Source organism: Fukomys damarensis, unplaced genomic scaffold (genome assembly GCF_012274545.1).
Source record: "Fukomys damarensis isolate Sample0158 unplaced genomic scaffold, DMR_v1.0_HiC HiC_scaffold_33, whole genome shotgun sequence".
NCBI lineage: Eukaryota > Metazoa > Chordata > Mammalia > Rodentia > Bathyergidae > Fukomys > Fukomys damarensis.
In genome coordinates this window covers 44,850,298-44,874,043 of record NW_022900945.1, presented here as the reverse complement: position 1 = coordinate 44,874,043, position 23,746 = coordinate 44,850,298, and the positions used below count along the sequence as shown (strand labels likewise).

At 48.5% G+C, this 23,746-nt stretch overlaps 1 protein-coding gene across 2 annotated transcripts in view; it reads left to right on the top strand.

Annotated features, from left to right (window-relative positions):
• The first annotated feature begins 22,787 nt into the window (after window positions 1-22,787).
• The window catches only part of Syt6 (synaptotagmin 6), a 58,173-nt gene continuing 57,214 nt past the window's right edge, over window positions 22,788-23,746 (top strand). Inside the window, exon 1 of one of the 2 annotated variants that reach the window (XM_010631239.2) lies at window positions 22,788-23,248. In XM_010631239.2, coding sequence (XP_010629541.1) covers window positions 23,086-23,248 — 163 coding nt within the window. In that variant the 5' untranslated portion in view covers window positions 22,788-23,085. The remainder of the gene's footprint in view (window positions 23,249-23,746) is intronic. The other variant, XR_781637.3, reaches the window with a different exon arrangement.

Genomic DNA, 23,746 nt, shown 5'->3' with positions numbered 1-23,746 from the left:
CCCCGTGGGGAGGCTGTTGCTACATGGTGGGAAAATTATAAGGATTGGAATTAGAGCAGCATCCGAGGATGACTAGGAGAGCAGAGAGAGAGAGAGAGAGAGAAAGAGAGAGAGAGAGAGAGAGAGAGAGAGAGAGAGAGAGAGCCCTGAGGTGTGCAATGAGAGACTCTGAGGCCATGTGGCCTCCCTACTGGCTGGCATTGCTCCTCTTTGCCTAGGGAGTGTGTTGGCCTTGGCTCCCTCCAGCTGGGCCTCGCAGAGAGCTCTTGGTGGCAGGAATTGCACTGAGGTGTGGGTGAAGGCCGATGGTAGGTGGGACTGCAATAGTCTCTGTTTTTGTGTCTCTGACACTTGGCATAGCACCGGCCTCTTGTGTCCCTGCGAGGGCTTGGTAAGGCCAGGCTAAATGGGGACAATGATCCCTGCTTCATCGTGGCTCTTACTCTCAGAGCTGTGGAGACAGCAGATGGACATGGCTCACACAAGACACAGGCACTTAATGCAACACAGCTGCCATTGCCTCCTCCTCCCTCCGTGGCTGGCTGAGGAGCCTGGGAAGGGTGAAGGCACAAGAAGCAAAGTAACAGTGCACTGGCCCCTGTTCCCTGTGCCTCTATACCCTTGGCTTCTTCGCAGGTCGGATTCGTGGCAGCATGAAGAGGATCTTGCTTCCAACACAAAGCCATTTCCACAGGCTCAGCTGGTTCTGTGCTCACCCCTCCCGATGCTGCTTCAGGAGCAAAGTGATTTCGGCTGTGATATTAGAAACAGGCTGTCGAGTAGTAATGGCACATTAATTTTGAGCATGTGCAGAGGTACAAGTGGCAGTTTGGAGCCGAGATGTTTTGTTTGTACAGAACGGAGCCTGTGACAGCTTCCGCCCTCCATCAGTCCTCGTTCGCCTTTCATGTGTGGAGAATGCCGGGCTGTCTTCGACAGCTTGGTGACTGTGACAGGCTCTATACAACACAAGGTGCTGCAGGGTGGGGACGATATCTCGGAACCATCAAATCATAGCCCTAGAGGCGTCTAATCCCAGAGCCTTGTGTATGGTGTGGCTCTGAAACCCAGATGGGGACAGGAACTCAGGAAAGGACTCAGGGGCAGAACAGGGTGAGCCCAGGGCTTCCCAGTCCATCTCGGTGCTTTCCCCACACTGGAATCCCTTCCCAGCACTTGCTGTGGGTCAGTCATTTCCTCTGAAATCTGCCTGTACCAAGGATGAAGAGTCAGCTCTTCTTCTGGCCAGGCTGCTGGAGTCCCCAGGAGTTCCAGGGCTCTCCTGCTCGGAAGCATCTTGGGGAAGCACATTCACAGGGCCTTGCTCAGTGGACAGCAGATCCATGCGTGTCCACCGAGCCTCCTACCTCCTCCCCTGCTCCTGCAGCTCCCTTCCTTCCAGTCTGGCTGTATGAAAGCCCACAGCCCTACTCCCTTCATGCAGGCCCAACCCCGACCTCCAAAGCATCCACTGGTAGAGCTGTGGGGACCTCAGAAATCACCTTGTGCTGGGCCCTGGGGGAAACTGAGGCCTAGTGAGACCAGTTTGAGGCCACATGACCGGGGAGTAGCTCAAATGAGAAGCCAGGACTGTTGACCCCAGACTCACTGCTCTTCCCCTCCTACCCCATGATTGAGGAAGACGCAGCACACTCCAGGCAATCTTCCTTTGAGTGGGGGCCTGTGGGCCACAGGCTTCAGAACTCCTGGGAGACTGCTAAGAATTTAGGCTCCTGAGGATGGGCTGATAGATTAGAACGGATGGGGAGGGTGCCTAGGAAACTGCTTCTTAGGCACCACTGCATTTAGTAACCTCCAGGGCTCATGCCACTCTTAGTTGTGAGTGGGAGTTGCAAATAATTTGATGCTAATAATACTCAGAACACCCAATTTGAAGAATTATTTACTTTTTGAATACAGCGGATACAATAGCAGGGCTGTTACATATCTGCATAATGATGAGCTTCCCAGAGCAGTGGAAAAAGTCATGGAACTATACTGTAACCCTCCAGAGACCTCCAGTGCCCCAGAGCCTCAGGTTTTTATGCACCTACAGATGTCTCAGCCTCAGCTGGGGAGCAGGCAATCTGGGGTTAGACCCATGCTCTACCACTTAGGAGCAGTTGCCCACAGCCCTTGAGTTCTCTGTTTTTGTTTTCTTGATTGGCAACACCAGACCCCACCCATTAGGGTTGCTGCGGGATCAAACGAAAACTTCCTCATGTGTATAAACTGGAACAACACTGAGGCTGAGGGTCCACAGTCCCAGCAGCCTGTGATGGGGCATTTGGACCTTGCTGCCTGGCTCCTACTTCCCCAGTCTCAGGAGAGGGTCCACCTGCCATGGGCTTTGAAAGGAAGGACCGAGTGCCCAAGGCCTATGTCTAACACAACCTTCCCTGAGTAAGGGCTCGCAAAGGGAAGTGACAGCTTTCCTCCAGGCCGCTTCAGCGCCCGTGGAGACCGGCTGAAGCTGGGGTCCTCTCTCCCCTCTCCCTCTGCCACCGCTGCGGTTGCCCGCCCAGCAAGTTTCCACTGTGACAAGAGTTCTGGCAGGACAGGGCTTTGGTGGGAGAGGTGGCTCGGAATAAATAGGAGCCACAGCCCTGCCCTTGAGAGGCTTCCACACAAAGGAGGGAGGCGTGCTGAGCTCAGACATTTGTGCATCATTACTTGAATGTGATTCCCCTCTGCTAGCTGCCACATTGCCTGCTTTCTACGAAGGATGGTGAGGAGAGAGGGACACCGGTGGCTTCTTTGGTGATTCCAGGGGGAGGCACCTTTGATTTGAACAGAAACTCCTTCTTACCCTCTCTCCCCCTCCTCCTTTACCTACCCAACTGAACCACTTAACAGTCTACTTTCCTGCAGTTTCAGTGCATCCGTAGGCCAGTGTTCGCACTTGGCAAGAAACTAATTTTCTTATTCACTGCACATTGGTCTCATTAAGGACTAGAGTGTATGTAGCATTTTGAGAGGAAAGAACTCGTGAGCTGGGGGCCTTTCTCAGTGTGTCAACTCCTCATAAATAATGGGTGGAGGCTTGTTGGGGGGGCCCTGTCCTTGTTCGTCTACTCCCCAGTATCACACAGTACACAATAGAGAAACAAATTCCAAATAAACCAAGAAGTGGGAATAATGAGGCATCTCAGTGTCAGATCAATATTCCTCAGAGCACCTGGGGAGAAAGGAAACAATGGCGCTGTTACTGGACCAAGAGATTGAGGAGTGGTTAGGTCATATGTGAGTTCCCAGCTTTGGTTTCTAACTGAAGATCACAGGGAGAAGGGTTTAGAATAGCCCCTGACGCTCCACATTCCTCCATCTGGCAGAGAGCACCTGTGACTCAGGGGCCGTCTCTCCTCCACCTGTCAGCCAAGAAGCTCATTAGTGCTTTTGAGGCTCACATCAAAGATGGCCCTAGTTGCCATTTGTAGGAATCAGGTTGCCTTTAATGATCCGTGTTCCTGAGGGTGCAGTCCTCAAGATTTGGACAATTTTCAAAATTGTGGTTTATCTAGAAGTGTCTACTGCAGACTAGAAATGTGACTGCAGAAGCCCTATGAGATGATTACAAATGATTTTGGAAGTGGGAGTAGCATTGGGATAGGGTCAAAGGAGCCCTGGGTTTTGAATGAATCTGGGCTTTTCATTTCTTTTTTTAATCCTTCGAATGTACAGTCTTGTAAGTAGTGGAGCCATGGACACAGCAGGGAGCTGGAGCTGTATTCAAGTCTTACAACTGACTCATGCATTTCACAGGCAGGGACTCTCAGCTAGGTAGGCACAGCATTCGCCTCTGAAATGTATCCGTTATCAAATGCAGTGCAAGCCTCAACCCGCAAGTCCCAAACTTCAAAGCCTCCAGGGTGGGGCTTCTCTAACCTTCAAGGGCACAACAGTCATCCTGGGATTTCCTCAAAATGCAGAGGGCAGGGCCTGAGAGCCTGCTCTTCTAACAACCCCCCAGGGGATGCTCATGGTGCTACTCCAAAATCTACACCTTGAGGAACAAGAACAGTGATCTCTAAGAGTGATCTCAAAACAATCCATTTGGATCAACAGAAGAATTGATATTTTCTATATTTTATTTACCAAAGGCACCATTGATTATTACTATTTTTTGTTTTTAAAAATTTTATTTAGAAACAAGCAATAACATATATTGAGGTAAACTCTTAATTTCAAAAACATGAAAATGTACATGTTTGAATCAATAAAATGCAGCTTTTGCATTTTGTAATTAAAAAATAAAAAAATGACACTTATTGAAATTTACTAGAAAGTCTGACTCAAGAGCTCTTAGTTGAGAGATTTCAAACCATGTTTGACCCAGACCCCAAGGCAAAAGCACGAGTCCCATGCTCAAAGGGTCAAAGTGGTGCCCTTGCTCTTCAATTTCCTTTTTTGTAGTCCTATACTTTTATACTTTTATTGAGTTGGAGATTGTGTAATCTAGCTTTAAATAAACTCAGTCCTCAGAAAATATATAAATGGCCTACGAGAAGCCCTGTGGTTTGAAGTTAACGCTAATGCTAAGCTGAGTGCACAATCAGAAGAGGTCGGACTGATATTTCTACTGCTGCGCACTCTGCATCTGCCACAGAAGGCAGTGAAATGATGATCTAATCAGAGCTGACAAGACACTGGCCAAAACATTAGAAATTATTCAGAAACACTGTTTGAAATGTGAGTTTACGTCTATTTTTCTTAAGATTGAATGTCACCCCAAAGACCTTCCAGGTATGAGTTAATTGTGGTAGTACTTGGATGTGGTTTATAAACAAAGAATTACTCATGCTTAGAGGGAGCGGGTCTGGGCCTCACGGTTACTCCAGGCTCCATGCTGTTAGAGCCAAGACTAGCGTGAATATGAGGGAGGTTCTCACAATGACAAGGAAGCAAGTGCTCCAGTATGAAAGTCACATGTTTCTTTTGTTTACCACTCAGGCCCAAGCCACCCATATGACCCAAAGGCTATAAGGTCACCCAATGCCACCTGACACACAAGACCAATAACGACCATGACTGTTCCTTCCTACCTGGTCCTCTTTCTTTACCAATCTGCCTTCTGCCCACCATGGGTCATGACCATTGCAAAATACAGACAGCCCTTAATGCTCCATGCAGAAGATACCCAGATTAGCCTCTTTGGTCCAAAATAAAACTGTCTGGGCTCAGACATGTATTTGGATAGAAACATTTCTACTATTCAGAAAGATGCCAACACTTTGGAACAGATGAGAAAGCCAAACTATAAAAGAAGTAAACTATGAGCCCTTGAAAAATCACCTATTTTCCCAAGTTAGCCCTATTCTGTGTGGGGAAATGATAATATTCCTGCTTAGCTTTATACCAAGAGCTGAGCTAAAGTGAGATTTTTTTTTATTCTTCCCTTCCTGGCTGTAGAGGCTCTGAAAAGTAAGCGGACTTGGTTGTTAATCAATGGAGAGCTTTGTGCTAAAGACAGTTGAAAACAAGACTTATTTAGAAAAAAAAAAAAATCCAGAGCAGAGCATCTTTCTGAAAATAATCAAGTTACAGAGAATGTTTTCCACCTAAAGAGGTTGTCCATGCATCCTGATTTTTAGACGGAGCACCAACGGGTATTTATGAAGCACCACAGGAGAAATACTCCATGGGAATGTGTCAGAGCTGAGTGTTGCATGAAGCAAACTTCATTCACATTTAATATGGAGTAAATGAGTGGGAAACAAAAGGCAGTCTTTAATTAGGCTGTAATTATTCATCCATGGTGGGCCTCCCTCACCATGTCCTATTTTCATTAGAAGAACATCATCTCTTCATTAGCAGTTGGAGTTGTGTCCCAGGATTGCCTGCCTGGAGCCAGGCATGTTGGGCAGGGGTAGTGGCTGTGGGAAGTCACTACCATGGGCCCTGGGAGGCCATGTAGGCAGGGGCAAGAAGAAGTGGGTTCTCAGTATTTACCATGAGGCTGTGAGGTGGCAGCCTCAGGAGCCCAAGACCCAGGGAATCTTTGATGCAAGGCATTGTGTTTTGCTGAGAATGTGGCCACTTTAGCCTGCAAAATTAACATCAAAACTGGGATTGTTTTTAAATGTTTTGTTTAATCTAATGTGATACTTTTGCAGAACTCCTCAGCCTCCTCTGAAAAGTCCTCTGGGAAACCCCCAAGGCTGAATGAGAGGCCTCACCTCTGTGCACCCCATCTCCTCAGACCTGTTATAAAGCTGTCAGTCGGATAGTGTAATTATGTAAGCGTAATCACTCCCCTATTCTCTGCCCACAAGACCCTGAGCCCTCTGAAAAAGAGACTGTGTCTTGTCCAGAGCCATAACCAGAGCTCAGGCTTAGTGGGCCTTAATTGAAAGGATGGGTGGATGGGATGACTTGTTTCAAGCCCTCAAGGGAAAATCCTTTGGTATCCCATGGAGGTCTGAGTGCGGGGCTGTGCAGCCTTGTTTACAGTAGAGATTCTTCACTGGAAGCCTACGCACTGCCAGGAACAAGAGTGAACCTCACATACAAGACTCAGGGTAGAGCATAGAACTTTGGTGAAATTGAACACAGTATTTATATGATGTTTGTCTTTCTGGATACTCATTTGTTTGTTTGATAGTGAGGAATTAAATCCAGGGCCTTTGCATTGAACTGCATCCCCAGACTTTTTATTTTTTATGTTGAGGCAGGGTCTTGCTAATTTCCAAAGTTGTCCAGGTTGGGCTTAAGCTTTCACTCCCTCCTGCCTTGTCTCCTAGGGTTGCGGGTGTTATACCACCACACCTGGCTCACCAATAGTTTTTATCAGCTTTTCAAGATGATTCACGACCCACAAAAGCATAAGAAATTCATGTGCTTGTGTAATGTTTGGCCTTGGTCCTTGTGCAGGAGAAAGGATGGGTGTCAGCTCTGGCTGTGCAGGACCGCGCTAGCCATCTGCTGGAGATCTGAGTGGTAGGCAGCCACTTCCGGTCCCTCGGTGTCTGCTGGCTGCGTGACACTCTACTTGATGCCACCTAAACACAATGAAATCAAAAGTAGGTCTCAATTTGAGTTCATCATTGGAGCCCTAGCATTTTGGAATTTAGAGAGTAACGGTCTTCAGAAGAGATACCTTCCTAAAAGCAGCATCCTGAGAAGGAATCAGGGGTGTTGAGCCCGAGGCAAACAAGAAAGTGGCCTTGTGATATAGGAAGAATTGTGTGTAGGAAGCTCTGGAGGGAAGAATGGAGATCAATAGGTGAAACTTACAGGGAATCAATCCGTGCTCTTTCAGAGTACAGCCTTTTTTCCAGTTAAACTGCTTAAAAATGGAATGATCTACCTCAGAGTATAGTGAGTTCCTAGCCACCAGACACATGCAAGTGAAGGCTGAATGAATAAATATCAGGGATATAAAAGGAGTAATGATTCTAAGATTCTGAGTTTTCTTTTCAGTCTCTGCTTTTCAAATCATTCAGCTCATTTTGAAAGGCATCTCCCTTAATTTGGTTCCTGTAGGAGATCACCTTTCACCAACCTTACCCATGATTTCTAAGCCTTTGTCAAAAGTTGAAGTCAAGGGCTTAGGCGGGCAAGCTGACTCTAAACAAGCTGATGAGATTTGGAATGAAATCTCTCTGGATAATGCAGTGAAATATGTTCTTTTAAAATATGAAATGGATAAGCAAAATAGCTTTTATTCTCTTTCTTGAACATCCTAGAAGTAACCACTCTTAAAGATTGAGCTGTCAGAGTCAAAGGCTCTGAAATTAATGGATGCAATTTTCTGCCATTTGTGATAAATTTTTGGCCTTTTTATGCATATGAAAGTCTTAGGCATGAGCAGAAGCAAAAATCACCAAACAGGAGGTTACTTTGACAAGCTTGCTCCAGCCATTCCTCCATTGTCTTTTCCTGATCGCAGCTTTTTGTTTTGCACTGAATAACAATAAAATAAAAAATGAGAACAAGAGAGAGAAAAACCCCATGATGCAATTTTAATGTTCCGCCAACAATGCAAACAGAATAAAAATGTTCTTTGATTTTAGACAAAGGAGAAAGGATTTGGTTAAGGGCAAAAGAAAAAAATGTAGCACTTACAGAAAGCAGGTATTGGGAATACTGTAACTTTCTACACTGTACAAAGGGATTCATGCTAGTACACCCTTAGGCGCTGTCAACAAACCATTGCAGTTTGGATCCCTGTGTCTTGGAGGCTTTGCTCAGCGGAGTTTCTCTTTCTGTCTTGAAGCCCAGTCCTCCAAGACTGGAGGACTCCTGATCTTTGCTATTCTTGCTTTAAGCAGACCGTGCTTTGGAATTTTCCTTTGCATTTCCTTTTCTCTCTTCCTGGGACATCTGACCTCAGAAGCCATCTCAGTCAGACCACTTGAAATTAAACAGCCTCATCCCTGCTCTCGAGGCTGTGCACCATCAGTAATATCGCCTTTCCACTTTCCTCAGAACGTTTCTCATTGTCTGATAGTATCTTGTGTGTTTATTTATTTACTTCCTCCATTGAAACATAATCTCCATAAATCAAGGTCCTTGTTTTCTGGTTCATGGCTTATTCCCAGCCCAGTAATCACTATCCGTATATCCAGCCCTGGAGCTGGGCCTGGATGCAGTCCTCACTTTCCTTTGCCATTTTCAGACTGTTTTTTCCTCCCTAGAATTCTTCAGTTGCTTTGAATCACAGGCAATCAGATTATGCCACCCAGTTTCCTCCTTTTTTGCAATTATGTGCTGTGCTCTTGAACACCCCAATCCCTTTCTGGTTACTTCATCAAGAGTTGACTTTTCTCTCCCCTTGTCATGACACCCAGGGACTTCTGTAGACACATAAACATCCCTGGTCTTTCTATTGCACCTGCTCATTGCCTCAGGGCTATCCTCCTCCTCCTCCTCTGCCTCCCACTACCTGCAGCGTCATTCTGAACATGATCTGGACCTCTAAGCCATCCCTGCTGTTACCACTTCCCTCTCCTCGTGCTCACGCCCTCCCTCCCTCTTACCCAGTTTAGACTCCACACCCATCAATATAATCATCCTCACATCATTATAATCAACTATCTTGCCCCTGTTTCATTCTTGGTATTTGCCTGGCAAAATTCCAATCCTGATTAAATCCAGCTCACTGTCTACTCCTCATCTGCAATCATGGCTGGGAAAAATACACACCCATATCAATTCATCTCGTTTTAAATTCGTGGCCACAAACCACAAGCCAGCCCAGAGTGTTGCTGGCCAGCGCTCCTGCCTTCACCTACTGAATTCACTCCCTAGCTCTCCAGGAGGATCACTGCATGCTTTCTGCTCTCTCCTCATCCCCCTCAACTGCCATCCCCTCCTCACTCTCAGCTGATGACTTCACGTGTTATATCACTGAGAAAATAGAAACTTCCACTCTGTCCATTGGCCTGCCCACATCCTGAGTACATACAATGCACTCCGTCCTGTTACGAGGAAAGAAGTGTCCACACTTTCCTCAAAGGCCAGACCTTTCATCCATCACTGGATCCTTCCTCTCCCTGATTTAAGGTCATTGCTCCTGCATGTCCTCCTCTTTCTCCTGAACCATCACTTTCCCGTTCTTAACACCATCTTACAAATAAAGCTATCCTTTGACACCACAATCCTCTCCAGCAACTGTCTCACTTCTCTGTGGCTCTTCTCAGCAGAACTCCTTGAGGAACTCGACCATACTTGTTATCTGTACAACCTCACCTACTCTTCTCTCTTGTGTGCTCTCTAATCACATTTTTCTTCCAACCCCTACCCAGACAGAGCCTCTGTCAAGGTCCCTAGCTGCCCAATCCAGTAGATAGCTCTCAGGTCTCCTGTTTCCGGACCTCTTAGCTGCCTTTGGCATGATGCTTATTCCTTTTTCTTTTTTCTTTCTCTCTCTCTCTCCTCCCCCCACCTTTCATGCTAGGGAAGTGCCACCCCACTGAGCTACATCTCCAGTCCTTTTTACTTTTTAAAATTTGAGATATATTTCATTTGCCAGGCTGGTCTTGGTCTTCCTCCATCCTCCTGCCTTCTCCTGCCTCAGCCTTCCAAGTAGCTGTGATTCCAACCATGCCTGGCATAGTTCATCCTTCTTAAAATAATTGTTTCACTTGCTTTCCAAGGCACCCTACCCTCTTGGTCCCCACCTCACTAGTTGATCCTTCCCTTTTACTTTAGTGGGTTTTCCTCTTCTTCCCAGCATCCAAACTGTCACTGTGGTCTGCAAAGCTCTGTTTCAACTCTGCACTATATCTGGGCTGTCCGGTAGGGTATACCACATGTGCTCTTGAAGTTTGAGTGTGGCTACAGCAACTGAGAAACTAAATTTTAAGCTTTGTTCTACTCCAATTAATTTACATTTAAATAGTGGCTATGATATCAGACAGCTCTGCCTACAAAACCTCCACAATTGCTTCCATTCCTTTCCCCTTTTTTCACTTGACTTAAGCTACACAGGCCTCCTCTGATGCTCCTTGAACATTTCAAGCCTGTGGCTGTTGCATTTGCTTTTCTCTCTATCTAGAATTTACTTCTCTGGATATTCAAATGTCTTACTCTGTCACTTTATCCTGATCAAATGTCATCTCTTCATAAGATTTTTTTCTGAACACCCTACCCATAAAGACATCATCTGTTACTCTCCATCTTCTTTCTCTTGCCTAATTTGCCATCTTGCCACTTGTTGCTACCTCACACTTACCCATCGCCCACCTTCTCCATTAGTGTGTAAGCTTCGTGAGGGCCAGCAGTCTGGTTTTATTTCCTGCGGAATCTCCTGTTCTTAGTTGGCAATTCAGCCATTCATTAAGCATATTAATTAAACAATGAAAGAGGCTCTTGCCAAAAGTAAGCATCTGTGCATGGTATTGTAGGGAAACCATGGAAACCTGAGGCAGGGACAACCAGTCAGAAGTTCACAAGTGGTGACTTCACATTGGCAGGGACAATGTATATAATGGGAAAGCGCCTGTGTGAAGAGCTGGGAGCCCAGTGCAGATTTCTGAGTGGGTCAGGATGGGGGTCTGAATGTGGTGAGCAAATCTAGAAAGGTGGACATGGAGGACAGGAAGTAATAGAAGGGAAGATTTTCTGAGGAAGAGGGTATAAGGGGCATGATCTGGCTGATAAGACATAAGCACAGTACCCAGTTTGAGCAAAGAGGCAGAGGCCACATACCGGACAGGAAGTTTCCTCTCACTTTCTGTGAGGCTGCCCTGAGCAGCATCGTGGCTTCTCCTAACTGACCCACCCTGTGTAAGACCAGCTGCTCAGCCACACTCTCCAGGGCCCACTCGAGTCAAGCTCTGACCTGTACACAGTAGCATTTTACAAACTGTATGGTGTTTAATATTTTATCCTCTTGCCCACATCTTTTATCACCCTGTCCCATTTTAATTTAAAATCCCTCATGTTGAGGAATAGGGAGACCCTTTGGGCCTTGGATCTTTTTCAGTCTCACCTGTAATAAAGCAGATATTTGATCTTCCTCTGGTTTCTGCATTTATTTCTGCTTTAGAATGTGGAGATGTAACTCATTGGCCTCCTAGAGACCTCAACTGCAGAATCCCTTCAAAATATCACTTTTTCCAAAGCCTTGTCGGACACCTGCAGATTCAGTGGCTCCTTCCTCCGGCCCACAGCTCTTACACATTTGACAAGGGGCTCAGGACATTGCGAGGTCATGGTGAGGACAGCAAGTTCCTGTGACATCTGGCCTATTCCTTATCTGCTCCCCAGTTTTCAGGAAGAACAGGCACCCAATCCACAAAAGAAACAGATAGGAACAACTTCTGAGATGGAGACAACCTAAAGCCTCTGCCAGAGCCCCAGCCCAGTGACAGTGAGAGGCCTCTCCCAAGGGATGGCTATTAGAATCACCCAAAGGGATGCCTTTGTACCCAAGGCTCCAAGGCACATCTCTCAAGAAGCCCAAGCTCAGGACAGAATTTTCTAAGTGCAGGTTTTTCTGTCCCCATCCCCTCCATGTAATAATGACTGGTCATATATGGCTGCTGTACAGGTCATTTCATTGGGTCACCAACTTTGGACAGTCACACGCTACTCCTAGAATCTGGATCAGAGTATGCCAACTATAAGAAGGCATTGTGTTTAACTGGGTAATTGAGTATTATGTACTGGGTAGTACTCAGAAATTATTATTTTGTTAGTTATGTTAAGAATGATAAGTACTCATGTATAAGGGAAGCCATATGTATTTACCAGAAGTTCATGCATAAGAATTGTCAGGTAAAATGATATAATGTATGGAATTTGCCTTAGAATTAAAGAGGGGAAAATTAAAGGGGGAAAATTAAAGAGGAAGAGATGAAACCGGTCAGAACATTGATAATTTTTGAAGCTAGGTGATAGCATATAGAATTTCATTTTATTATTCTATTTTTATATGTGGTTGAACATATTTTTTAACAAACAAAAGAGTAATCCCTTTGTCTTTCCCCTCTTAGGATTGTAAACTAACAATGCCCCTTAGGACCCTGGAAGGTTACTCCTTTACCCATAATTTTTCTATGTGTCCATTAATAACAATCTACAGATCTATTAGTATGTCAGCTTTATTAGTAACATTCAGATTCAACTTTAAAAAAAATTGGCTGGCAATGATGTTAGTCAGCTTAAAAGAAAAAGAGGTGATTCTGCAAAGGTCAAAAGGATTAGGAGAGCCCAAAGGGGGCCTGCCCTGGACTAGGGCATGACCTTCATCCCAGTGAGAGAATTTTCCTGCTGCACAAATAGCCACACGCACCCGGGCAGATGAAAGCAGAAGCTCCAGGTCCTGGGCTTCGCTAGCTGTGAGCAGAATTTGCACCCCCAGGGCCTAGTGCAAGAGCCCAGACCACCCAGCAGTGGGAGCAATTAAGCTAGAAAAGGTCATATATTCATAATTTATATCGAAAGGGCTCAATTTACTCATCGTCGGCCTCCTCCCCACTAGCGTCCACCTCAGTGTGGAAGGAAAGGGGCCATCTGAAGGTCTTCAGGCCGCAGACCCCTGCTTCCCTTCCTGCAGGCAGATTGCTCTCTAGGGCTGAGGTCAGTTTCTGTTTGCAGGTGGCTAATGTGTTTGGTTGGGTGACCTCCCCTGAGGTCATACTCTTGACTTGGAAGTCACTCTGTAAACCATAATCAAGTCCAAATAGTCACATACTTACCACTTATGAAGCACTTATTGTATGCTTGGCCCTTTTTAGGAATGATCACATTTAATTTTCCTGATAATTCTAATAGGTGGTCACAGGATCTCCATTTTACAGTTGAGGAAATAGAGGTTTGGGAGGGTTATTACATCAAATAAAGCACGCAAGTGGGATTCGATCCATCTCTGGCCAACTCCAAAGGCCTTGCTCTTAACCAATCTGTGTCTTGACAAATTAAAGCATCTAGACTGAACACGAGGGCCACTCAACTCTGGGGGGGCAGTTTATTGTAGTCTTAAGTTTTTATCAGAAAAGTTGGCTTGGTCTGCCCAGTTCCTCTAAAGACTGGGAGAAGCTAGAATAAAGGGAAGTTTTCTGCCCTGCCCCAAATCCCTTTCCCTTTATGAAGCCCAAACCACATAGCACAACACCAACACCCTCACAAAGAAAGGCCCTGGATGAGTACGTTTGCAGCCATTGCCTTGGGTCAGTGGCTTCTGTTGACCCCATCCCAAACTGCCCCTGACATTCTGGGTCTATAGCGAGGACCCAACTCCTGCTTGGGTCCTGGGGGCCTTCAGCTTTTGTGTCTCTGGTAGAACGCAAGTGACCATTTGACTGTTGCTGCAGGCTTATGCTAAATGTCAGGGCCCTACCAGTGCAGCCTAATTGGCCCTGGCCCAGGTGAGTCACCTGTGGCCAGGCACCTGCTCTTTCTGACTGGAGTGTGACAACTCTCAGACATCCAAAAATTACTGATATGATCTGTAGTTCCTTCCACAACAGGTCTTAAGTCTCTATTTTCCCATTGTCAGTCTGCCCTGGCATGCTGAGGAAAAGCAACGAAGAGGATTTTTGTCCTCACTTGAGTGGGAAAGCTAAGAGCTACAGCAGCTCCCCTTGGAGCAGAATGTGGAGGTTGCAGCAAGAGCCAGTGAGGGCTCCTGGTGAAATAAAGGCGGGGGGCAAGGCCATTAGCTGAAGAGGATTTCCAGGGTAGGGAACCAATCAAGCTTCAGCCTCCTGGAGAGTCTGGAGACCCCTAACACCACAAAGATCAGAGGAAGGTGCTCGAGGCCCCTGGAAGGTGGTGGACATCTCCCCAGTCCAGGTGGCTGAGCTGTACAGAAAGAGAATGGAAGCTTCACTGAGGGGACCCTCAAAGTATCCTTTCTCATGTGGCCCGAAGCCTGGAATTTCAGGCTGAGGAGGAAGACACATCTGCCTTCCATTCTGTGCTCAGCAGGCCTTCCCTTTGCTTTTTGACTCTTGGTGGATTTCTTGTCTCTCCCTGGCAAGGAGGGATTGATCAGACTGAAAATAACTCCACTCACCCCCAACTCTGAAACTTTTGCTTTGACTAATTCACCCAGTCACCATTTATTGAGTGCCTCCTAGCCAAGGACACTATACCAAAGTCTGGGACTCCCAAAAGGAGTAAGACAAATACACAGGTTGCCCTCACACACCTGTTCCTGTCTGGTCTAGGACATAGTTAAATCAGTAATGACCATAAAGCACAGTTTAAACAGCAGAAAGAAAGGGCTCTACTGAGCTAAGAAAGAAGCAGTATCTTCCCAAGAAGGTATCAAAGCAAGGAATGGCCAGGCCCTCATGGAGAATGAGAGGTATGGTATCAAAACTGAGGGTGGTTTCTGGGAGTTGCCTATTGGCCAAGGAACTGTCCTAGCTGGCTTGGAGAGGGCCTGAGGAAGCGTTGCCAGAGTTCCACTCACCGACTGGAGGCAGCAGTGTGAAGACACCAGGAGCCTACTAGGACAGTCTCTCACTCACCAGCTCAGATGACAATGAGACGGGCTTCCAGAGGAGAGCAGCCGGCTTTCCTTTGTTGTGCTGTTTGGCTGAAACAGTTTAGTTCAATGAATAATGAAAGGCCCTGTCATTCTCCCTCTCCTACCCCCGCCCCCAGGTGAGCACAGCTGTGAAGAAAACAATTGGTTTTTGGCAATTTTCATGCACAAAAATCCTAAAGAATTAGATACTAGAGGAGGCAGGCCAGGCAATCCACCTCCTGCTGGAGCGGGAGGCATCCTCTGCACTGTGACTTCCCACCCCCGGAGCTATGGTTTACATCCTGGCATCCATGCCCCACTTCTGTATTTTCCTGCCCCAAGGCCTCTTCCTGGAGCCAGAGATTTAACCATTTTCCTCCTCCTTCCTTGTTCTCCTCTCATTCTCTTCTGCCAGCCCTATTCCACAGACAGGAAGGTGCGTTTCATCAGCCACAGTGGGTTCCTGCTCACCAGATCAGGGGCCATCCCATGGCCCAACCTGAGGCATCCCACTAGGGAGCAGAAGCCTCCATGGCTGCTGGACTCCCCTCTACAATTTTCTCAGCAGGTTTTTAACTTTCCCCTCTCCATCAAAGGCTGCCAGCCACCCAGGAGCAGATGCATCAGAGAATCTGTCAGGTGCTCTCAGGAGCATGGCTGAAAAGTACCTCTGAGTTGTGTCTAAATGTAGCGCGTGTGTGCACGTGTGCACACATGTGTGTGTAGGAGAAATAATTACTCAGCATCAGACAAAACATGTTCCCAGTTTAGCTACTGTTCCTATCCAGCAGCCCAAACAAACACCATCCTCCCACGACCCTGCTACCTGGCCTCAGCCCTGGTTGACTCCTCAAGTCCCTTCTTACCAGGCCCTTTGGGTTGCAGATCACTGCTACATCCTCGGAAGGGCAGGTTGCCCACACAGGCCACCGGCTGCCTCCCTATTAAACATTGCTACTGGTCTTGTCCAAAGCTAAATTTTCCTTCTTTCTCCACACCCCTTTCTCTGCCCTTTCCCAGCTCCAGGATCTGTGTTGATCTGGGAGAATTGACAAGCAAAATCCAGTTCTGACAGCCCCACCCTGAGCCCTTCCTCCCTCCATCACAGCTCTGTGGTTGAGAAGGAGGGGTTGAGAAGAATGTGTGTAAAGGGGAGAGAAAAGAGCAGAGAGAGGTAAGAAGGGTGGGAGGGAAGGAGTAGGAAGGGAACTTGCATTCCTCATTAGCGGCACTAATTGCGCAGTAATGACTTTGTGTTATTATCAGAAATTTATCTTGGCAAACACTCAGCTGCCCCAGTAGACACATGCTTTCTTCGTGATGGCTTGACACTTGAGAAAAATGAGAAGTTTCTTCTGAAAAAGAAACTTTTCAGAACCCAGGCTCTGAGAAGAGTCTGGAACAGATGCCACTCACCTTCCTGTGGGTTCATGGACTTCTCCAGAGGGCAGGGACTGAGGATCTCTTGCTGTCACCCTGGCTGGACCCCCTGCTGGAGATGAAGACCCAGCTGAGGGAGACAGCATCAGAGTGGTGGACACAGCTGCCTGGAGGGTCCTGTCACCCTGCCGTCTTGCTTATCTCTGCTCCACAACAGAAAAATCTGTCTACTACTCCTGTGTGGTACAAAGTATTTGTTTTTGCCTGAGGCTGATGTCACAGGCTGTTCTGTAACCTAGAGTGAATACCCACCCCACATTCCTTCCAGTTCAAAGTTTCACCCAGTAAGACAAAGTGAACAAACCCCCCAATCCTCAGAACCCTTCTTCTCCAAGAAGCCTCCCCTGCTTTGGCCTGTTATCGACCCTGGGATTCCTCTGGCACCTACACATTTGCTTTGTACTATATCACACTAACTCTTTCATTTCTCTTCAAAGTGACGACTCTGAGTGTGGATTAGGTGTGGGGTGCTGAAGGGGTGAAGATGAGCAGTAGCCCCCATCCTAAGGAGTTCAGAGGCTAGTAACAGTCAACAATGTGATGTGCTAAGTCCATGACAAAGGAAAGCCCTGAGTGTAGTGGGCTGACAAGAAGGGACATCTAAGTGGGCTTGAGAAGCAGGGAAGGGGTGTTCTGAGGGCTTTGTATGTATCAACTCTCAGTAAACCAGTGAGCTACTATCGTTTATTTTACAAAGGAGAAAATGGAGGCACACGGAGGATGAATAACGTGCCCAAGGCTGCACCCCTACTCTGCCATTTATTTGTTTTGCAAATCTAAACTTTGATCCTGGGAAACCTGGCTCCAAAGCCGACACTATTAACCTCCATATGCCACTATGCTCACTAGGAGGCACAGGGGTGACAGAAAAAGAGGAGAGGGATTCAGGGAAGGTGACAACACTCCAGAATCTAGAGTGGGTATAGATGCAGGGAAAGAGGAGCGGAAGGAACAGGCCGGGCAGGAGCAGGAAGGTGAGGTAAGCAGTGAGGAGAAGAGTGGGGATCGTCACTCGGTAACCACACATAGGCAGCCGACAGGGAACGCCAGTGTCTGAGTGGAGAGGAAGCTACCTAGGAGGACAGAGGGCTGGAGGGCCTTTGTGGGCCATGCTGGAGAGTGCCAACTTCACACCAAGGCCCTAGAGGTCCGCAGAGGGTTTTCAGAAATCTGGTGACAGAAACATATCATCCCATAAGGAGCTGCTGTGATCCAAAAGAGGGATGTTGAGTGCCCGGATTACGGTGGCCGCAATGGATTCGAGGATGGCAGGGGCAGGGGTTCAAAGCACTTTAGAGATTTTAGAAAGGAGATCCAGGCATTGAGTGAATGAAAGTGAAGCAGGGAGAGGGAAGCATCGAGGAGGGCTCTGAACCGTGAGTTTAAAGAACTTGTTTGGGTTTGTGTTGTGCACGTCTCTAAGGAGGCAGAGCAGGCTTACAAAAAGCAAAAGCAAAGATCATCTCTGGCTTGGACACTTTGGATCCAGGAAGTGTAGGGTCGAGTTGTTCTGACAGGAATTTACAAACCCATATGGAGAAGCAAGGAAGCAGAGATGAGTCTGAGAGGCAGAAAGAGCAACTCTTAGGGTGCAGTTCTGGAGCGAGACTGCCTGGGTTCCAGTTCCGGCTCTGTCACTTGGTCCCTGCAAACTTCGGACAGTCATAGGGTCATTGTGATGCTTCTGTGCTACGCCCTATATCAAGCAAGCAGCATAGAGCCCAGAACAGACTTGCTCAGAAAATGGTTAAGTACTACTGTTAATATTAGTAATGTTAACATCTGAGGCCTTAGGAGTAGGTGGCACTGCTCAGAAAGTATACAGAGATGCAAGAAATAAAAGATAGGAGCTGAACCCTGGAGGAAATAAAGAGGTTGGGAGAATAGAAAACCCAGGAAGAAAATCGAGAAAGAATCCTGGGGTTTCACAGCCTCTGTGAAGCCTCACCAGTGACATAAGAGTAACAATTACCTCTCAGAGTTATTGTGAATAGAAAGCGAGATTCGTGAGTGTGCTGTGTAAACTATACCATGGCTTACAAATGTGCAAAAGGGAGTATTAGGAAACAATTAGGAACTGACTCATTGAAACAGTTACTATGCCTCTTGTAAACAGTAGAAATATGGATAAAATATTGGGGGCTGGGGTAGGAACTGAGTTTTATTTGACTGAATGGATGGAAACAAGAATTTAGTGAACAGATTTTTTTCTCTCCAGGGGCTTGAGCCCCTCAGTTCCTCAGGGGGCTTCAGTCCCTGACCCCAAAGCATGCTCTGTTGATTCTTCCTTCCTGAAGTCTGTTAAACCCAAGGATTAAGACCTCCTAGTTTTGGCAAGGCCTTTTCAGATTTGTCACTTTAATTAGCTTTGGCATTTTATCTAGTTTGCTTTCATTAGTGCAACAGCCAGAGTCCCAAGATTGCAAACTCTCTCTCCAGGGTCCTTGGGGGAGAATTATGGTCAGTGAGATCTTGGAAAAAGAGGAATCTTGGCCTTTTCCTGGAAACTAGGCTCCTGTTACAGGACACAACACAGGTGTAGCATAAGCTCCCCAAACTGCCTTCTGAGGAGTCCTAGCGCTGCCAAAAGTGAAGCAACCAAGCAAGTCCTGAGCTGTAAAGCTGTCTGGCCTCAGCCTTGTGTTTTATCAATGACACTAACTTTCAGGTAGACTGGCAACTCGGTCCAAGAAGCAAGTGGAATGGCTAACTTCAGGGAGCCAAAGCTTTGCAAAGAGGCACAGGAATAAATTGCACTACTCTATAATTTATTTACAAACTTTTTTATTTCTTACAAAGCCCATTTTAAAATACTGCAACAGATTTTAAGAATAGTTTTTTTAATGTCCCCACCATCCTCCACCAACACAGTGAAAGAAGGGGCACTCATCTGTAGTCAGAAAGCCTGGGCTCCAGTTCTCTGCCATCTTCTAGCTTGCATGGCCAGGGACTAGTCATTTAATTTCCTCACCTACCAGGTGGATTATAAGCACTTGCCAATTCTCCAGGTTGTCAAAAGGATTTGGCAATTGTCAGGGATGAGTACAGGCTCACTGCTCAATGATATGCATGCTGGATGCCCTCTCTGACCTGAGGAAAGACCTGCCTCAGTAAGTGGGGATGAGGCAGGTGAAGAAAGCATATCAGGGGCCCTTAGGTGGGTCAGAGCTCCATTTGACTCTGATCCACTTGGCAAAGCAGTGGATTCACTTGTGTCAATCTCTCTGCATCTCTGCCTGCACAGCAGACAATCCAGCTACTAGCTCCCTTCACATCTCTGCTGGGGACTTGGCAGGGGGAGGGAATGGGAAGAGGGCTCCCTATTTAGAAATTGCATTGAGATGGAAAGACAATATGACACATCGGCTTATGTCAAAAGAGCTCATTTTTCCCGCCTACAGCATTAGCAATTTCCTACCAAGGTTCAATTTTTTAAAAAAATTATTATTTAGCTTGAATATATTTTGTTTGTAGCATAACTCAATAAGACATTGCTGCTCAGAGCAGGGTGGGTGCCTCTAAGGGGAGAGACAGGGGTAGGCAGGGGTGTGCACTCTAGCTGAGGAAAGCAGGGATAGCGGTGGGGGGCTCTGGGTTCTGCCTCCAACCTTCTCTCATTCTGCCCCTCACCCCATCTCCAGGCCCCCTCCCTGCTTCTGAGCAGCCTGGCCTGAGGGCAGAGACTCAAGATCTCCCACCACAGCTGTGTGAGATGAGAGCAGTGGACGAGGGGCAGACAAAGGTAAGCTGGTCAGCTACAAACCACCCCCTTTAGCAGTGTTGCTGCTGGAAAGAGCCTTCAAGAGCTTCTAGTACAATTTCAGAGAAAGACACTGGCCTAGACAGGATGTGACTCCCTGTGGCTGGTGTGGCACATGGGTCCTGGAATCCGGGCCTCCTGGTGCCTGTCCAGTGCCCTTGTCTGCCACTCTGCCATACTGTTTCTGTTTCTCCTTCTCTCCCCAACCCCACCTCATGCTTGGAGTGACCTTTCTCTAGAGAAAGGGTTGAAGAATAATTCCACTTCTTTCTGCCTTCTTCCCTGTCTAGGTTTGGGTGGAACCCCAGGAGTCTGGATTTCTTCTCTTCTTCTGGGAAGAAGCACTGCTGTGCTTTGAGGTTGTGGAAAAAAAGGGGGAGAGGAAAAGTCCCCATCTCCACATGGGGATTTTTTTTTTTTTACTGCTTTGCAGCTGGTTATGTGACCTCAATGGTATCAGAAACTGATAGGAGAATGGGCACAAAGAGAACAACTGGAGTGAAGTTTTATCTTAACATTAAACATTTTTAAATGCCCCTATCTGAATGTGTGCCCCTTTATATGTGCATCTATCTCTATGCCTTTGTATCTGTTCTCTGTATTTCTACTACAGTCTCTCTATGCACATCTGCTTCTCTGTATCTGTCCCTTTCTTTCTCTTGTCTCTGTATCTGTCTCTCACACACCCTCAATCCTGCACTCCAAATGTATCATAGGAGCCCTGGAGCTCAGCCCCTCCCGTAGCCCTGTCACGGCAGAACCTCTTTTGCTCTGTTAGGTTGAGAAATGCCAGGTCCAGGTCCGGAGATGCTACTGGAGCACCAGAGATGCTGCAGAACTGCCTGCCGTGTGGAGGCTGAATCCAGGAACAATGAGAAATGATCTGTTAATTCTCAGCTCCTGCCACCTGCTCTGCTCCTTTGCCTTCAGTTTAGATGCAAATTCCCCCACTCGATGTAAGCAAAATATTGATTTCCCTGCATCACAGGCCGGGGCCCTTGGAATGGTCCTGTGCTTTTTCATTCTCTGCAAAGGCCAAACAAGGCGCTTTGTTCTGCGAATTTCCCCAGGAACTCGAGAGGGGGAGGGAAAATCGCCGCGGAGTGACAGAGTTGCCATAAACACGGGCAGAGAGCAGTTCGTCTCCATTTATGTTTTATATAAACACAAACCCACAGCTTCAGAAACTGTTAATGAGCATGTAGCCAGGAGCCTCGGAGCTCTCCTCTCTCCTGGGTGCTAAGGTCTATGTTAGATGGTGGGAGGGAAAGCGGTGGGGCCTCTGTGCTCCTCGGGTGGGCTTTCAGAGCCACCAGGAAGGCAAAGGGGGAGTCAGAACTACCTATCCTGGAAATCCCAACCCGGCACCACCAACAGGAAGGTGGCCGAAATCATGCTTTCTCAGTCCCTTCCACTTGAGTTCCCAAATCTATCAAATGGCAGGCGCTAGGGGTCCAGGTGGACTCTGAACTTCACACCCTCTCCCAAACCCCCTTGCGATCCTGCCGCTGTCCCAGATGCCCTATCTCCTTCTTCAACTCCTAGCAACGCGGTGATTGCGCCAACTGGTCGTTCAGCACCACGGACAGCGCCAGCGCTCCTCCAGCTCGCAAAAGCCCCGCAGCCTAGGCCAAGTCACTTCGACTCTGCCTGGCCCTTGGTGCTCAGGGCTCTAGCTGCCAGGGCTGCAAGGACTGGTGCAGACGGTTCCTGATGGAGACCTTCAAGAGCTGAGACTCCCAAATCTCTTCGGAAAGTGAATCACCGCTGGAGTCGCTTCCAACTAGGATGTTAATTAGAAGAAAAGACCCTCTTCCCCCACCACCCACCTGGCAAGCACTAGCCCCGCCGTTTCCGGAGGCTGCTGCTAAAGTTTCCGTCCCAGTTCCGGGAAAGCTTTGTGGGGAGCCCCGCACAGGAAGGGTCTACACTGCTAATAACAGAAGGACGAGAGGCTCCTGTAATCGGGCCCTGCAGGGCCTAGGTCACCTAGCTATTGGCGAGGGCTTCCAGAGCTAAGTGAGGTATCGCTAAGCTCCTCACTCAGCTAACCGGCCTCTGGGCCTCACTCCGCAGCTCCTGACGGGAGGAGCTCTGCTTTTTAATCTAGCTTCGAGCCTCGCGTTAAATTTTCGGTCTTTCCGATGCCTATTATGATTAACTGAAAAAGAGACCATTATTTCTAGTGGGATTTCACGGATGCAGCGAGGTGGGTCTGGCGGGAACAGAGCACCTTCTTGAAATGCCCCCTATTCCTCCTATTCGCCAGAAACTTTCCCCTCCCGTTGCCATGGAGAGAGACGGCCGCTGCCTCCCGTTGCCGTAGCAACGTGCGGGTACCGCGGACCGCAAGACTGCGGGGCTTGGAAAGTCTTTGCAGTTCGCCGCGCTCCGCAGTCTTAGGGTCTTTCACCTCCAGCGCTGGAACTTAGGGTGAGCCTGACTCAATGCCTTCGGCCAGGAACCTGCACCCACGTGCTCCCACTCGGCCGGGTCACCTCTTACGGGGTTAACTATTTCGCTGTCACTTGGGTGGCATGTGGCAGTTTGCTCAGTGTCTTCATGAGCGCTATCTTTAGATCCCCAGGGAGACCGTGGGGCACGCGTGATCACTGCACTGTACCTCTTTCACGGAGAGGAAAACTGAGGCTCAGAGGCCCGCGTTGCACAGGCAGTGAGCTCGGCGCCGGACTCCGGCCCTTTCCCCGCCTGACCCCCATTCCCTTCACGGTGGAGATAGCGGGCCGGAACCCGAGTGCGGAGGGGCGGCCCCTAGGCGCCAGACTTGCCAGCTGCCGCGGGATGCCACGTGAGGGGCGGGGACCCTGCGGGAAAGTGATTAAAAGCTGAAGGAGCCGCAGGAGCCGCTGCGGGGAGGGTCTTCTCGGGGCGTCTCGCCCCGCCCCAGTCCGGCCGCCGTGCGGGTTAGAGCTGCCGCTCGGCAGGCCTGGGTGCCCAGGGTATGAGTGAGGTGTGGGGGGCCGGGGGGCCTCGGTGCCAGGCGGCGCTAGCGGTCCTGGCCTCGCTGTGCCGAGCCCGGCCGCCCCCTCTCGGGCTGGACGTGGAGACTTGTCGGAGCTTTGAGCTGCAGCCCCCAGAGAGGAGTCCGAGCGCTGCAGACGCAGGTAACGGCCCCGGGTCCCCTCCCTTCCCAGACCGTGCCCGGGCGGTCCCCCCTTCCCAAAGCAGCGGCCGCAGAGCCGCGAAGCCAGAGCGAGAACTCCAGCTCGGGATTCTGGATTCGCAACCGGGCTGAGCCAGTGCCCTGGCCCATCTCCCATCGGGCACTGAAAGATCAGAGGGGACCTGGGAGGGAGAAAACCGCCTCTGCTCCCCTCGCGTGACTGCTGCTGGAGGCCCCGAGCAAAGTGGGGCACCAGGGATGCGGCACTGCCGGGGCCTCAGTTTCCCTCGCGTCCCTCGGCTCGCCCTCGGGGCAATCTGCCAGAACAGGGGTCGGCGCGCCCAGCGGGAGCCGAGGGGCACGCTGCCTTCGGAAGAAAGCTCGTCTTCCCGGGAGGGCCCAGGTTCTAGGATGCCTCAGCGAGCTGGTCTGTCGGGCCGTTTGTCGGTCCTCTCAGGGAACGCGGCCCGAGCTCCCTGAGGCCGGGAGAAACTTGGGT